The sequence below is a fragment of the Tursiops truncatus genome, chromosome 1 (assembly GCF_011762595.2).
Source record: "Tursiops truncatus isolate mTurTru1 chromosome 1, mTurTru1.mat.Y, whole genome shotgun sequence".
Classification (NCBI taxonomy): Eukaryota; Metazoa; Chordata; class Mammalia; order Artiodactyla; family Delphinidae; genus Tursiops; species Tursiops truncatus.
The window spans coordinates 157,044,082-157,060,865 of record NC_047034.1 but is presented as its reverse complement, the minus strand read 5'-3'; the positions used below and the strand labels follow the sequence as shown (position 1 = coordinate 157,060,865).

General features: G+C 48.7%; 1 protein-coding gene across 1 annotated transcript in view; it reads right to left on the bottom strand.

Annotated features, from left to right (window-relative positions):
- The window catches only part of CSMD2 (CUB and Sushi multiple domains 2), a 667,758-nt gene that overhangs the window by 434,862 nt on the left and 216,112 nt on the right, over nucleotides 1-16,784 (bottom strand). Inside the window, exon 4 of the mRNA XM_033838419.2 lies at nucleotides 2,978-3,172. Within this exon, the coding sequence (XP_033694310.1) occupies nucleotides 2,978-3,172 (195 nt within the window). The remainder of the gene's footprint in view (nucleotides 1-2,977; nucleotides 3,173-16,784) is intronic.

Here is a 16,784-nt window from a genome sequence, read left to right as displayed (position 1 = left end):
GGAAAATGGGTGTGAGCATATGGTGGAAGGAGGCAGCTGCTTCTCCTCGAGCTAGTCTCCTGATAGTAATTACAGAAAACCTTCCTCTAAACTTGAACCCAAGGAGAGCTACTTGTTCCAATCACTTCTCAACTCCTTGAAACAATCCTCCTAGACTTATACCTGGGTGTTCGGAGATCCATGGGATTTCAAGATGAGGGTTTCAAGAAGGAAAGAGTGGTCAAGAAGGCAAAAGCCTGTTGAGACATCAAGGAATATAAGGGCCAAAACAATTCCCATTTGACTTGGCAACGTGATGCAAAATATTTGCGGCAAAGGCCAGTTTGCAGGGGAGTAAGTGGGAGATGAGGATAGACAAGGCTGGGTGGAGCTTTCAAGATGCTGGGCATTGTTGGTGTCATGAGGAAACCCTTCTCATGATGTCACAGTTTATATAAGGTGGTTAAAAATATCTACATGTATTATAATCTCAATCATATATATATTCACAATATATGCATGTATGCAATATGTATTAGACAAAGCTGGAGGCATAACCCTCCCAGACTTCAGACAATACTATAAAGCTATAATAATCAAAACAGTATGGTATTGCACACAAAAACAGACGTATGGATCAATGGAACAGAATAGAGACCCCAGAAATAAACCCACAAGCCTACAGTCAATTAATCTTCAACAAAGGAGGCAGGAACATACAATGGAGAACAGTCTCTTCAGCAAATGGTGCTGGGAAAGCTGAACAGCCACATGTAAATCAATGAAGTTAGAACACTCCTTCACACCACACACAAAAATAAACTCAAAATGGCTTAAAGACTTAAATAAAAGACATGACACTGTAAAACTCCTAGAAGAGAACATAGGCAAACATTCTCAGATACAAATTGTACCAATGTTTTCTTCACTCAGTCTACCAAGACAAAAGAAATAAAAGCAAAAGTAAACAAATGGGACCTAATCAAACTTATAGGAAACCACCAACAAAATGAAAAGACAACCTACAGAATGGGAGAAAATATTTGCAAACAATGCGACCAACAAGGGCTTAAATCCCAAAATATACAAACAGCTCAATATCAAAAACACAACCCAATCCAAAAATGGGCAGAAGACCTAAATAGGCATTTTCCAAAGAAGACATACAGATGGCCAACAGGCACAGGAAAAGATGCTCAACATCACTAATTATTAGAGAACTGCAAATCAAAAGTACAATGAGGTACCACCTCACACCAATCAGAACGGCCATTAGCAAAAAGTCTACAAATAATAAATGCTGGAGAGGAGGGAAATGTGGAGATAAGGGAACCCTCCTGCACTGTTGGTGGGAATGTACATTGGTGCAGCCACTGTGGAGAACAGTATGGAGGTTCCTTAAAAAACTAAAAATAGAACTACCATATGACCCAGCAATCCTGCTCCTGGGCATATATCCAGAAAAGAGGAAAACTCTCACTCGAAAAGATACATGCACCCAGTGTTCACAACAGCAGTATTTACCATAGGCAAGACGTGGAAGCAACCTAAATGTGCATCAACAAATGAACAGATAAAGATATTACACACACACACACACACACACACACACACACACACACACACACACGATGGAATATTACTGAGCCATCAAAAAGAATGAAATAATGCCATCTGCAGCAACATGAATGGACCTAAAGATTATCACACTAAATGAAGTAAGTCAGAGAAGACAAATACCATACATCACTTACATGTAGAATCTTAAAAAAATGACGTAAATGAACTTATTTACAAAACAGAAGCAGATTCACAGACAAAGAAAACAAATTTATGGTTACCAAAGGGGAAGCCAGGGGCAGGAGGAGGATAAATTAGGAGCTTGGAATTAACAGATATATATACTATTATAAATAAAATAGTATATTTTAAAATATACTATTTTATATACAATAGCATATTTTATATACTATTGTATATAAAATAGATAAATAACAAGGTCCTACTGTATAGCACAGAGACCTATATTCAATATCTTGTAATAACCTATAATGGAAAATAATCTGAAAAAGAATATATATGTATATCTGTATCACATTGCTATACACCTGAAACTAACACAGCATTGTAAATCAATTATACTTCAATTTAAAAAAAAGAGGAAGAAGATGGGAAGGGAATATATGAAAATTGTGGTTAAAAATGGGTAAATTCTATTTCTTCTTTATTCTCTTCTGTATTTTCTAAGCTCACTTAAAATGATCATGTGCTATTTTTATCATCAGATAAGAGGCATGGGAAATTATTTTTGAAATAAGCTTGATTACTATACAGGGGCAATAAGAAATAGGCTGAAAAGGGGGTGACCAACTGTCTCGGTTTGCCTGGGACTGAGGGGGTTTCCAGGATGTGGGACTTTTGGAGCTAAGAAATGGGAAAGTACCAGGGAAACCAGGATAAGTTGGTTACCCTAGCTGGGAGGCTGGACCGATGCAGCACTGAAGGAAGTTGGGTTTTTCTGGGGGGCAGTGCAGGGGTAAAGAGGTTTTGAGCATATTTGAAGACTGGGAGGAGGACACCATTATATAGGGAGAGAGGTTGAATTTACAGAAAAGAGAGAAGAACTGCCGGCGTGAGATCAATAGGAAAACAGCTGGGAGACAGCTGTGCACAGGAGACACATCGGTAACAGGAAGAGAAATGATGTATCTTCCGAGATAGGAGGGCAGGAGGGAAGGGCAGGCAGACTAAAAATAAATTTGTTGATGCAGGGGAAGCAGGTTGAGGGAGTGCACACCTGAGGACTACGAGGTCCAGGGAGGCCTAAAAGCCCCTAGAATACCTGGGGACCCGGAGGACCCTTGGTGGCCCCCAGACATGGGCTCCCCATAATGGGTACCCCACCTCCTGCTGGAGTGGATGGAGACTGGGTCCCACTGGAAGCTGCAGCATCCCTCCAAGGTGCTGCCCACCCCTCAGGCCCTCCCTGGCCACCTACCTCTGCAGGAGGGCAGCGGGAAGTCCCACGTGGCACTGTTCTCAGAGCCAGCGTGGCAAGTAAGCACGGCGTGGCCCTCCAGGAAGAAGCCGGGGTTGCAGCTGTAGCGGACCTTGTCGCCGAGGTTGAAGGTTGAGCCCTGCTGGACGCCGTTGGGCAGCCGCCCGGGGTTCCCACACGTGTGGCTGGGGAGAGCTGTGAGCAAAAGGAGAGACACGCAGCCCGTGAGCAGGTCTCCAGCCCTGACACCTGGTCTCTGAGCAGCACCTCTCTGGGTGACCCTCCTCCCCGGACCTCCTTTCCTCGGTAGGACAGGGCTGCCCCTGAAGGCTGCCTGGTCCCTGAGTACTCGCAGGGCTCACACGTTCAGGAGGAGCCGCACACGCAACTTATACCTGGACATCCAGGTTTCCTGCCTTTTCTCATGTGCAGCCCTGGATGTGAAGTATGTCTGAACTGTGGGTAAGCATCAGTTAAATCCATTTCACCTGTATCCTGCCTTCACCAATCAAGGTCGTTTTAACTGTTGCTACAAAAGACTTGCATGTCCTCCAAGAGCCTGAACAATAAGATGTTTGCCTGAATTGTTTTCCAGGAACTTGTGTCTAGTTCAAATTAAGCCAGTTAAGACTAGCTCTAACTGGACATGCGCAAGTGTCTGCTTGTTGACTTTTGATGTCGGAGGGCCCCAAACTCCACCCTCAGATGGTGCTAAGCACGCCCAAAATGGAGGCCTGTAGCTTAGTTACGCCTGAGCAGATCGATGATTACTGCCCCTTTTTCCAACCACCTTTCCCCACGCTCCCCAAGCTCCCCACGCCTCAGACCACACTGCTTCTTTAGTCTCTATCCCACAGATACCCTAAGCCCCTTGCCTTTGGGAAGGCCGATTTGAGACTTGTTCTCCCATCTCCTCGCTTGGCTGCTTTGTGAATAAACACTCTCTTTGCTGCAAACCCCGGCGTCTCAGAGCTTTGGCTAAAACGAACCTGGTTCAGTAACACGTCCATCCCATCACTCGAGATGCCCCAGGGAAATCACTTTAATCTCTTGGGTTTGGTTGCTCTGATCTCAGACTCCACAGTCCTTCCCAATAAACACCATGGAAGGGACACAGACAGTGGCACGGAGTAGGTGCTCATTAAACCCGATGTCCTTTCTTTAACGATCTGCCCCAGCAGCCAGAGCTGTACTTTGGCCCAGCAGGTTTGGGGAAGTTGAAGGGGTCATTAGTGCTGGAGTAAGCAGTGAGGTAGGGAGACAAGAACCTGAGTTCTGATCAGACTGACCCGTTTCAAGGGGAAAATAGGGAGCCGGAGAATAAGATGTACAGTGTGCCACCTGAGCCAGAGCAATAACGCCAGCTGCCAGTGTGGACTCATTATCCAGAGGAAGTGGTCTTGGTGAGGGTGCGTGAGATCATGACCCGCCAGTCAGGAGGGAGAAAGGGAGGGCGCAGCTCCTCTGTGCCCGAGTCACTTGTTCAACCTGACTCAGCTCCCCCTTCCCTCTACCTTTCTTCCTAGAGTTGGAACTGCCTGTGTCCAGAAGGTCCCACCTCCTACCATTTCACACCTCCCCATAAGGCAAGGACAAGTGGTCACAGCCGTGTCCAGATTGCCATCCAAGTACCTCTCCATTAATTCATCTGGCGATGGTTTATTGAGGCCAACGCTGAGAGGCCGCAGAGCAGGGTGGTGGAAAGTACAGACCTGAGAGCCTCAGTGCTTGGGTTTGCATCACAGCCTGATGGATAACTACCTGTGGGACCTTGAGCTAGTCTCTTAACCTCTCTGTGCCTCAGTTTCCTCCTTTGTAAGAGGCGGTTCACAATAGTACCTTCCTCTGGGGTCACTGTGAGCATTATGTGAGTGGAGGTATGTAAAGCCTGGATACAGTGAGTACCACACAAGTGAATCTAAGTTCCCAGTCCATTGGGAGATGCATACGATTAAAGGTATGTTAAGTGTTATGATGAGATAGGGACCAGGCAGCGGAACGAACCCAGTCAGGGGGTAGTCAGGGCCGGCTTCTTGGAAGAGGTGATGTCTATGCTGAACCCTGAGAGATTAGTAAGAATTAGCTAGGTCAAAGTGTGTTCCAGGCAGAGGAAATATCATGTGCAAAGGCCCTGAGGCCAGAGACAACCTAAGAGATCAGAGAGCCTGGAATAAGAGGGTAGGGGTGGCAGTGATGAGGAATAAAGATGAAGAAGTGGAGACGGCCAGCCTGGATTCTAGAGAGCTTCCCAGGCCCTTGCCGTACCCTCTTCCAGCCCATATTTCTGTCTTCCAGGACCCTCTTTGCCAGCCTTGCTGATCTCAGAGCCCTCAGAAAGAAGGCTTTCTCTCCCACTTCTCCTCTCCTCCCAGGAGGAGACAGCTTGTTGTAGAGGGAAAGGGCGGACTTTGGTACTAGCTTGATCTGGTCTGAAGCCAGGTGCTGTCACTGTCTTACTCTGTGGCCTTGAGTCATGTGAGCTCTCTGAGCCTTAGTTTCCTCAACTGAGAAAGGAGGACAGTAACATCTAGTGGTTGATGAGGTTACTGATAATAACTGATGCATGGCTGGCACAGTGCCCAGCACAGAGTTGGTGCTCAAAAATGGCAGGTGTTATCCTTCCACTGTACTGTGGGGCCATGCAGTCCTTGGGTGTATCCTGGGAGCCTGACACTGTGTGTGACACTTGTAGGGACATATTTGAGTGTTCATCAATTAGTCATTTGGAAGGGTTACCCATTGATGCATCAATTCCTTCATACAACGGAAATATATTGTGGGCCTACTGCACTCTGTGCTGGTAGTACAGCAACGAACTAGACAAAAAGGGCCCCTGCCCTTATGTTTTTGTGGAAGAACTATCTTAAGGGATGAAGAGCTCCTCCAGGCCCGTTCTCTACCTCTGACAAGTGAGATAACCCAGGTGAAAGGATTGACTTCCGTCACCCTGTCTATTAGCCTAGCTTAGAATAGTCCTTGGGCTGCTGGATACCTTGGCATTTCCCATGATCCCACAGTGCTGGCTTCCTTGGCATTTCCCATGGTCCCATGACGCTGGCTACCTTGGCATTTCCCATGATCCCATGCTGCTGGCTTCCTTGGCATTTTCCATGATCCCACAGTGCTGTCTTCCTTGGCATTTCCCACGATCCCACAGTGCTGTCTTCCTTGGCATTTCCCACGATCCCATGCTACTGGCTTCCTTGGCATTCCCCACAATCCCGCTCTATTGGCTTCCTTGGTATTCCCTACGATTCCACAGTGCTGGCTTCCTTGGCATTTCCCATGGTCCCATGCTGCTGGCTACCTTGGCATTTCCCATGATCCCACAGTGCTGGCTTCCTTGGCATTTTCCATGATCCCACAGTGCTGTCTCCCTTGGCATTTCCCACGATCCCATGCTACTGGCTTCCTTGGCATTCCCCACGATCCCGCTCTGTTGGCTTCCTTGGTATTCCCTACGATCCCACAGTGCTGGCTTCCTTGGCATTTCCCATGGCCCCATGTTGCTGGCTACCTTGGCATTTCCCATGATCCCACAGTGCTGGCTTCCTTGGCATTTCCCATGATCCCACAGTGCTGGCTTCCTTGGCATTTCCCATGATCCCATGCTACTGGCTTCCTTGGCATTCCCCACGATCCCACTCTGTTGGCTTCCTTGGCATTTCCCATGATCCCATAGTGCTGGCTTCCTTGGCATTTCCCACGATCCCGCTCTGTTGGCTTCCTTGGCATTCCCCACGATCCCACAGTGCTGGCTTCCTTGGCATTCCCCACGATCCCGTGCTGCTGGCTTCCTTGGCATTTCCCATGATCCCACAGTGCTGTCTTCCTTGGCATTTCCCACGATCCCGTACCACTGGCCACAGTGGAGGCAGGAACTGCGATGTGTTTGTGAGTGTTGGGGGTGGGAGGGGCAGGTCAGGTAAACATTTGGAGAAGAAAGCAAACTAAGGTGAGGGGAGGGAGCCAACCTGGGAAATGGGCTGAGAACTGGTGTAGAACTAACGGTTCATTTTCCGCAACGAGAGGCAAAGACCCAATTTAATTAAATTACTAATGTCACATTTTTAACGAACCTGTTTCTGCTTTGGACTTTCTTCCTTTGAAATTAATGATTGGAACGTCACTATAAATAAAACCCGATTCTTTTTAAAAAGTCACTCTAACGCTCACTGCTTTTTACTTAATGAGCGCTCATAATCAGATCACTCTGACCTGGCACCGCCACTGGGACTTGGATGTGATGAGTCTCAGTTCCAACCCCGCCTCCTTTTTTATCTTTGCTCCCGAAAGGTCACACAGGGAACGAAGAGAGGGCAGACGCTGGGCTCAGAGAGGCCTGGATTCAAATCTCAGCTCGTCCACCTCTGGCTGAATGATCTTGAGCCATAAACCTTACCTCTCTGGACTTCAGTTCTTCATCTAAAAATGAGGATACTTTCTTTTTCTTCCTATGGGGTTAGAGGGTGAATTGTATTAGTTTCCTAGGGCTGCTGTAACAAAGCACCAAAACCCAGGTGGTTTCAAACAACAGATGTTTATTGTCTCACAGTTGTGGAGGCTGGAAGTCTAAAATCAACGTGTCGACAGGGTCGTGATCCCTCTGAAACTTGTAGGGGAAACCTTCCTTGTCCCTTCCTAGCCTCTGGTAGTTTTTTTTTTAGCAATCTTTCACGTTCCTTGCTTGTCTATGCATCCATCCAATCCTTCACCTTCACCTGGCATTCTCCCTCTGTGTCTCTATGTCCAAATTTCACCTTTTTATAAGGACACCAATCGTATTGGATTAGGACACACTCTAATGGCCTCATCTTAACTTCATCATTTGCAAAGGCCCTATCTCCAAATAAGGTCACATCCGCAAGTACTGGGGTTAGGTCTTCAACATATCTTTTTGGGACAGAATTCAACTCATAACAGCACTGTTGTACAGATTAAATAAAGCCAGATTTATAATACCCACCATTGAGTTCCTCGTATGTTTCAGGCCCTGGGCTACAAATTTATTTTACTTAATCCTCAAAGCAATCATGTGCGACAACTATTATCCTCATTTTACAGATGAAAAAAACGGAGGCACAGAGAGCTTAAGCAACTTCCCTAAGACCCCAGAGCTAGAAAACGGCAGAGCTAGGTTCTGAATCTAGGTCTTTCTGGCTCCATCATTCGGCACTCTTAATTCTGGAATACAATACTGCTTCTGACAGAGACAGTGCCCAGGATATAGTGGGTGCTTGATGACCAAGAGTTCCCCTCCTCCCTTCAATATTCTAGACACTGAGACAAAATGAAGGGGGATTACCTGATTGTCCAGATGTAATTGTCTGTCTTTTCTTCTCCAGTCTGATTTGCCAATCTTGTACTTTTTAAGAGTGTCAAGGGCAACATTTAAAGTTTGGTCTTTTGTATTGTGTCTGATGCCCAACTTTCTGGACAGACAGAGATCAGAGATGAGCCACAAAAGCCAGGCTTTCTAAGGCACAGCGTTCTTTGATTTCTGGATTCTGCCCATGTGTTTTTTTGGCACAGACCTTCTAACCGTTCATGCTCTCCCGTCTAGAAAATTTCCCTTTGATGGCTTACAAAATGAAGAGTGGGATATTTACATCCAAGGCAGCCCAGAACAATGTTATTAAAGCTGTACCTGACATTGAACAATTCCATTGTAGATTAGCTGTGGGGAATTTTGTCCCTTCTACAAAGCCCGGCTCTTGCCACTCAACAAGATATTCTCAGTGACTGTATGACAATGAATCTCCTTTGTGGCTGGAGTGCAGCAGAAGCTACATAATACCTTCTTTTATTTTTAATGTGAGACTTTATTTCCCATATTATAATGAAGAGTCACTTATGCTCTCTGGACAAGCACCCTCCATATGTTTTGATTTCTTACCTTCCATCAAGTAACTTGTTTCATGTCCATGGCCATACGGTTGATACAAAGTGGCAGGGTGGCTGGGAGAAAGGATGCAGGAAGAAAGATTTCTTCTTCCACAGCCCTCAACATGGAAAGGGGAGATGGCGTGTGTGTGTATGTGTGTGTGTGTGACTTGAGGGGTAGTGGGCATGGACAGGGGAGGGAAGAATAAGATCCATTATCTTTTGAGTAGCTACGCTGTGCTAGGCACTTCTGCATCACACATTATCTTAGTTAATCCTTAAAACTCCCTTGCTTTTAGCTGTTTGGCCTTGTAAACATAATTTATTGCACACTTACTATGTGCCATCCCCATTGTCAAGGGCTTTGCATATATTTCCACCCCAAAGAATTGTCTATACTTGTTGTCTCCACTTCCTCTCACATCTACATCTGACATAGTATATAGCTGATGCATTCATTTGTTTATTGTTTGTCCCACTCTGCTACAATATAAGCTCCATGAAGACAGACATTTTTTTTAAATCTCTTTTGTTCCCTTCTGTGTCCCAGTTTCTAGAACAGTGCCTGATGTCTAATAATACCTTGATAAGAGTTTATTGTGTGACTTAATGATTTTACTTAATCCTCCCAATAACCCCTTGAGAGAGGGGCTATTATCTCTCGTTGACATGAGTGTGATTGCCGGAGGGGTTGGAGCATTACCCAGGGCCCCACAGCTCACTGCGGGTAGAGCTGGGTGTCCACAGCACTTCCTGGCTACCGAGCCCATGTACTTTCCACCTGCGTTAGGCCATGCTTGCACTGACCGTTCCCCATAGAGTCCACGGTCACTAGTGTACCTTGAAACACCCTCACGGGGGACTCACACTCATTCCCCTTGTGGGGATGACTTGGGGTGACAACCAGACAAGTCAACCCTTAGCCTGGTCCTGTACATTTCCTGCTACTTGTCAATCAGACAAAGGCAGGGGTCCACGAGTCCACAGGGCCCTGTCCGGCCAAGCCTCCCCCTGCCCGTGTCTGGCGTAAGCTCTCCACTGTGAGCCTGTTCTCTTGGCTCACGTTTGCAATTTTGCAACCTTCAGCATCAGGGTCACGTGGGGAGTTTTATAAAAACACCAATGCCTAGACCTGTCCCCAAACCTATTGAATCAGAATTTCAGAGGGAGAGCCTAAGCTCCTCTGGGTGACCGTAGGCAGAAGTGAGACTGAGAAGCACTCACGGTAGCCTGTTCACGTAGGTTATTCCATTAGCCCGGTTGGGTTATCTCTCTGAGCTGTGAACTGTTCAATTTCCAGTGCCTTTCTTGTTACTGGGCTTTGACTTCTGGGAGCAGCAAGCCTGGCTTCTCCCTGGGATGCTGCTGTCCTCCGTAAGTCACTCTTGCCCTCTCCTTCCTTCTCATTTGAGGATCCTCATCATCTCTCTCCTGGACCTCTGCACCCAACTCTGATCTCCCTGCCGCTGGCCCTGCGCCCTCCAGCGCATTGTCTGTGCTGACGCTGGACTGAGCCTTCTACAATGGCAAATCCACCACGGTCCTGCCCTGTTCCACCCTCCGGAGCACACGTGCCAAAGCAGGTTCCCTGCCACCAAGGTGCATGGGAAAGACCTCTGGTCTTTCGCATGATGAATGTAAGACTAAATAATGACTTGAAAGGTCAACCACAATAAATAAAAGGGAAGAAAAAGAAAACCATGAGAACCCTCCTACTGCTGTCAGGATTAGTCCAGTCTTACGTTCATGCAGCCCCATCTTTCTATGATCCGACCCCTGCTGACATTTTCTGCCTCACCTCCTGCTCCCCCAATCTTTCCCCCACACCACTTCCTCTGTGACGCCCTCCTTGATACCCTTAGCGTCTTGTGTAAACTGGAAAACCCCAGGAGAAGACATCCTGATAGAATGTAAATTCAGGTATAATGTCATTGGCAACCAGCTCCCAGAATCCTGGCACTCCCAGCCCACTAACTACACAGGCTTGTTCTGCTCATGTGGTTAATTTTGCAATCTCACAGGCCCACATGTTACATGACAGGATTTTTTGGACCCACTTGCAGATTTAAGTCAGGGTTTTGCTTGCACTTCAATTCCTGCATTCGTCATACGACGTTACAATTCAATCATTCATTAATTTACAATACCCCAGCCTCCAAACGGGAGCTAAGTCTGCCTGTAATTGTTTGTTTAGGTGTCTATTTTCTTCTCAGGACTTCCCTGAGGGGCAGAAATGACATATTCTTTTTTTATCTAGTGTTTGCTTTAATGCCTGGCAGGGAGGGAGTACCCTGATGGAATGTGTTTTACACACACACACACACACACACACACATAGTTTATACTATGTGCATATAAAAATATGCATTATATATAGGAAACAACAGAGTAAAGCAGGGTTGGCAAACTTTTTCTGTAAAGAACCAGAGAGTAAATACTTCTGGCCTTGCCTAATGGTCTCTGTCCCAATGATCCAGCTTTTCTGTTCTGCTACAAAAGCAACCTTAGACAATACATGTTCCAACCAAGCTTTACTTACAAAACAGGCCCCCAGCCCGAGGGCCACAGTGTGGTGCCCCTGAATTCGTGTTTATTCAGTTACGTCCTTATCCCAGGTGTACAATCTCAGCAACCGCCCCCCATCTCCCACAGTAGAGAAAGAGAACTAAGAAAAGACCAGTTTTGCTGGGAGTCAAGGAAGGGAAGGGGCTGTGAGGGGAGTGGGCTGCACAGGTGAGAGTCCTGGACAGATGACTGGCAGCAAGAAAACAGGACGCTGGCACCTGAGGACTGAGACCAAACTTAAATTTCCTTTCCCCTTCAGTGTGGCCCTGGAGACAGGGGGCATTGTGGTGGCTGGCTGCAGGGAAGGGCTTGTGTGTGTATGTTCAGTCCACAATCTTTCCCATTAAAATAGAATTTATGCAAGTGCTCAGAGCTACTCTTTAGGTTGGTACTTATGAAGCCCATTTTACCCCAAAGAGCTGAATTTAGAGAGCTGAAGGGTCACGCAGCTAATTGCAATAATAATAACAGTCACCTTTCGGGTGTTTAACGTGAGCTTGGCACTCTGCTCAGTACTTTCTCTGGACTCTTCTATTTCATCGTACCCTGCCATGAGAGGCGCTCTAACTGTTCCCTTTTGGGGGCAGGGGAATGAGGAACAGTGAGGCTACTCTCACCCAGGGTCACACGGCTGGTTGGGATCAGGGCCGGGGTTGAAACTTGAGCTGTTTGACTTCAGTGCCTGTGTCCTTATCAGGCTGTAATCTTGACCTTCAAGGCCTGTGTTTCCCAGCATGGAGGCAGTGCTCTGGGCTTGCACACAGTCCCTCTCCTTGCCAGGCCTAGAGCACGCCTGACCTACACCCAGTCAGACCCTTCGTTGGCCCCATCCCCCCCATCTGGACAACCTGGGGCTGCACAGACATCCATCATCACACCAGGAGGGGCCACAGAGGGGCTTTCGGTGGGAGTTCTCCCTGATGCTTCATAACCACAGGGCCCCACCGCCTCCTCTCTCTCACCTGAGATTCTTTAGAAGCAAAACCGAAAAGGTTACATCCTCGGCCCCAGAACAGAGCTGCCAGTTAAAATCCAGGACACCCAGTTAAATCTGAATTTCAGAGAAACACACATTCTTTTTTAGTATAAGTATATCCCATGCAACATTTGGGATATACCTATACTAAAAGTATTTGTTATTTGAAATTCACATTTAACTGGGCATCCTGGATCTTCATTTGCTAATTTTATCAACTCTGCTCCAGAGGGGAGTATTCTCTACATCAATAACTTCAGCTTCTTAAGGAACTGGGGGTTTCTCTGGGGAAAAGGGGAAGAGGACAAGGAGAGAGATAGCCCAGCTTTAAGGAACTCAACACTGAACCAGAAGAGAGGCTGCAGAGAGGAAAGCTCAGAGCCCCCAGGGTGGGGCCTGCGGAAGTTTAGGGTCCAGCAGGATTACAGGGGAGCAGTGAGCTGGGCGGCCTCCTCCTTCCCCCATCAGGTCTCTAGGGGAAGCTCCGTGTGTTAGTTGCACCCACTTGTCCCTCTCCCGTTTCAGGAGACAGTGGTGTGCCTTAGCCCCTCTGAAGAACAGCGTTAGGCTGGCACAAGGTCCCCTCTGGTGACCTCTGCAGCCCTGAGCCCCGCTGTTCCCTGTTCAGCCTTCCCTGCCCCATCACACACTAGCACTGGGATTTTCCTTGTCGAGACAGGCCAATGCCTGGAGCATCAGTGGTACCCTACGGGGCAACACAGAAAAATACTGTCAGTGTCAGGCTTAGAAGAGCTAACCATGCAATCTGGGGCTAAATTTGATTAATTGCAGAATGACACCTAGAAATGTTTCCCAAAGTACATTCCATAAAACACAGGCTGAGAAATAAGTTCCACGAGAAAAGCATTCAGTGGGTCAAGGAACTTCGGAAAATGCTGCAGAAATTCTCTCCTCTGGAAGAAACAAATGCTTACGAATTTATCTCAGAGGTTCTGCAGGAGAGAAACCTATTAAACCTTGCTTCAACCAGAATCTCCACAACATTGACTATAGACTCTCTCCTCACACTTTTAAATTTTTTTTCCTCAGAAACACCTATGAGCTTCTGAATTGTTCTGTGGAACACACTTTGGGAATTGCTAGGTTCTAGATAAGATAAACCTGAGTTGCTTTGTTTTCCTTATTAATCACTATTATCGTAAAACAACAACAGCAACGATAGTTGACATTTATGCAGACCTTTCCAGGTTAACACGCATTGTTTTTACGAACGTGATCTCCCTTTGGCACATCTGGTTTTCTGTGGGCTGGGATGGTCAGTAGCTTTGGGGATCGTGATCAGTTCTTACCAAAGAAGCCAATATCACTTCCAGTTGAGAGCAGCCTATGTTACAGAAGGGCAAAGGCGTAGGTTCTTCCTTTTCATCTGACAACGTCTATAGCAGGGCACGGTTTCTGCTTGGCTGGGGCAGAATGATCCCTGACCTGCTGCAACTGGACTTCCAAAGGCTTGTGGCCAGGGCCAGCTGGCTTTGGTCCTCAGCCCTGTCCAGCTGCAGACAGGAAGTCATGAATCCTGAACCAATCCTAGCAAAGGGGCTCAAAGAGGAGGCAGTGACCTGGGTCAGCTGGGGGTCCTGTCGTGAGGCTGGGACTCCTAACCCTGGTAAGGCTGCCCATAAGAAAGGTCATCCTATCTCTTGCTAGGGCTACCCCACTGCTGCATAACTGGCTTGCTTTCCCCTTAACTTCCCTCAGACTCTGCAGCCCCCTCCCCAAGGCGGGGTGTTAGCCCCCCCCAAGGCTGGGTGTTAGCCCCTTATATTCCGCTGGCCAGCTGGGAAGTGCTGTCTCTGTGCGCCATTTGCGATGCCCATGGCGATACCCCACCCGCCAACTCCAGCCCTGTGGACATGGAGCCCCAGAGCCCCTGTTTCCTCCATGTGGTCCCCCGTCCAGGACCAGGAAGCCCCAGCATACCTCACACCCATCTCTCTTCTTAAGGCCAGAGACAGTTTAACTCGCATCCCATGGGAAGAAGCACAATTTTCCAAAGGCTCCGGACCCCTCGGCTTCCCGCTAAGAAACACTAGACAGAGGGGCCTACAGAGAAGCTGAGAAGTGAGGCTTCCAGACACCATCATCCACCTGTTTCTTGTACCTTATGCAAAGGATGGGGGATTCTGTGACTACAAAAGACGCTAAGTAAAAGGCGCATCTGAGTCCCCGTGGGATCTCTGTAAATCCTCCTCGCCCTCACTTCCTTCCTCTGCATGAGCCCCATCACTTACTGACTTGTATGGACTAACTCCTCGTTGAACCCTACCTCATTTAATGCCCATAACAACACTGTGAAGTGGGTACTATCCCCATTTTACAGATAACGAAACTGAGGCTCAGAGACGGTGAGCTTCTCCATTCACACGACTAGAGCTGGGGGAGCTGGGAGGCACGCCCAGTGGGACTGACTCTTGCACCTTCTTTCTTAGCTGCTGCATTCCAGCAAAGAGGGAAAGGAAGGGATGGTGAGGCTGAGAAGTTGGCTTCGAGGCTCCATTTCCTGCAGGTCCCCCAATGGGGCCAAAGATGGTGCCTGGTGTACACTTTGCAGCTTGAGAATCAGGAATGGGGGGAGACGAATGGCCTGGCTTCTTGCTTGGCCGCTTATTTTTACTCCTGTCTGAGCCCAACAACCTCTCCAAAGGCTTCGTGGAGGCCCCGGGTCCTCCAGGGTCAGGAGGCAGGAGGGAGGACAGGGTCTGCCCAGGGAGTTTCCTTACTTGGGGGTCCTCACACTCTCTCACACGGAAGCAGACACAACAACATACTTTCATAGCCAATATGCACAAATCCATCCATTCTGATACTCACCTTCCCATACACACGCCCGCATGTGCACACATGCATTTACGTCCTCATACACAAACATGCACGTGTAAAACCAGACCTCCAGAATGCATCTGTGTGAGCTCTCGCATTCACACATATGACAACAGACACGACACCTGCGCTCCCAGGTACCAGTAAGCAACCCATGTTATGTAGCCAAATGACGATCCCCTTCTGGAGAGCCTCTGTTGGGCTGTAGACTGGAGCCCACGGCTACACCCAGAGCACCTCTTGGAAGCCAGTGTCACTCCCCCCTACACTCAGGGGCCTGCCTGGCACCTGCACTTAAGGTCTCGTCATTCCAGGCACAGTATGAAATGCGGGGGTGGGGATGCAGAGCTGACCCTGGCGGGGCTCCACGCAGCTGTTGGCTCAAGCCGTGGTCTATGAGGTGGGCGGCAAAAGGCGTATCTGGATCCGGGAGGCACAGAGCGTCACGGGTCAAGAGAAGGGCTCCGGCATCCCACAGACGCGGGTTTGAATTCGCCCGCGCCCCTCCTAGGCGGGGGTTAGCAGTTGTGACATAAGAGGCAGCAGAGTGCCCTGGTTGGCAAAGGGGGCTCTGGAGACAGATGGCCCGGGTTCAAATCCCAACTCTGTTACCTCATGAGCAAGTTACCTTCACCTCCTGAACCTCAGTTTCCTCACCAGTAAAATGGGGGTCACAACTGCACCCAGCTCAGAGAGCTGTTGAGAGGATGAAGTAAGATAAACCAGGCAAAGGGCTTATCTCAGTGTCTGGCACAGAGTACGCGCTCGGTAAATTTGGGATATGATTGTATATGAGTCCCTAGAGCTCCCTGGGAGAAGATGCTGGAGCATTAAGAAGGAGAAGCAGCTCGGGGTAGCAGCTGGAGAGAGCAGATGGGCCCCTGGAGCTGGAACGCGGGAAGCCACCCAGGCAGGGGCATCGCTTGGACCCACACGGCTTTTACCGAGCCCGGCAGGGGCCTGCTGCTTCCTGCCTGAAAGGCCCCCCCTAGATCCTAATAAGAATAATTCGCAAATGGTCCTACTAAGCCCCAAAGCAACATGAGACTGGCAGGCGACACAGAGGCCCAGGAGGTGACAGATACCAGCCCAAGACCCTGCCCCTTCTCTGCCCCTCTCCTCACCGCCCTGTGCCGCCCTACCTGCCCTCGGCACCCAGCCTCAGACTAACTCAGAGCCATTTCCTGGAAGAGGCGCTCGGGGTGGTCTTGGCACAGAAGGGAGAGGGGCGGGCACACCCGCAGGAGCGCGCAGCCGCCGTGTGATTCAGGCTCTTGTCCCTTGTGTGACTGATCAGAGTCCCAGCCCGGACCCTCCTCCTGACCACAGACCCAAGGCCCAGCACCTCTGGGTGGCTCCCGTGGAAGCCTGACACGTGCCTGCAGCTGCCCACGGCCCACCGCAACCCCTGGCCTCGCCGCCAGCCGCCTGTCCCCTGGGCTCCCAGAGCCTGGCACTGACCTGGAGTCCGCCCGGCACACTCAGTCCCTCGAGTCGGCTTCCTTTCGTCCCTCCTATCTGACCCCCCTGCCCCAGTCCCGC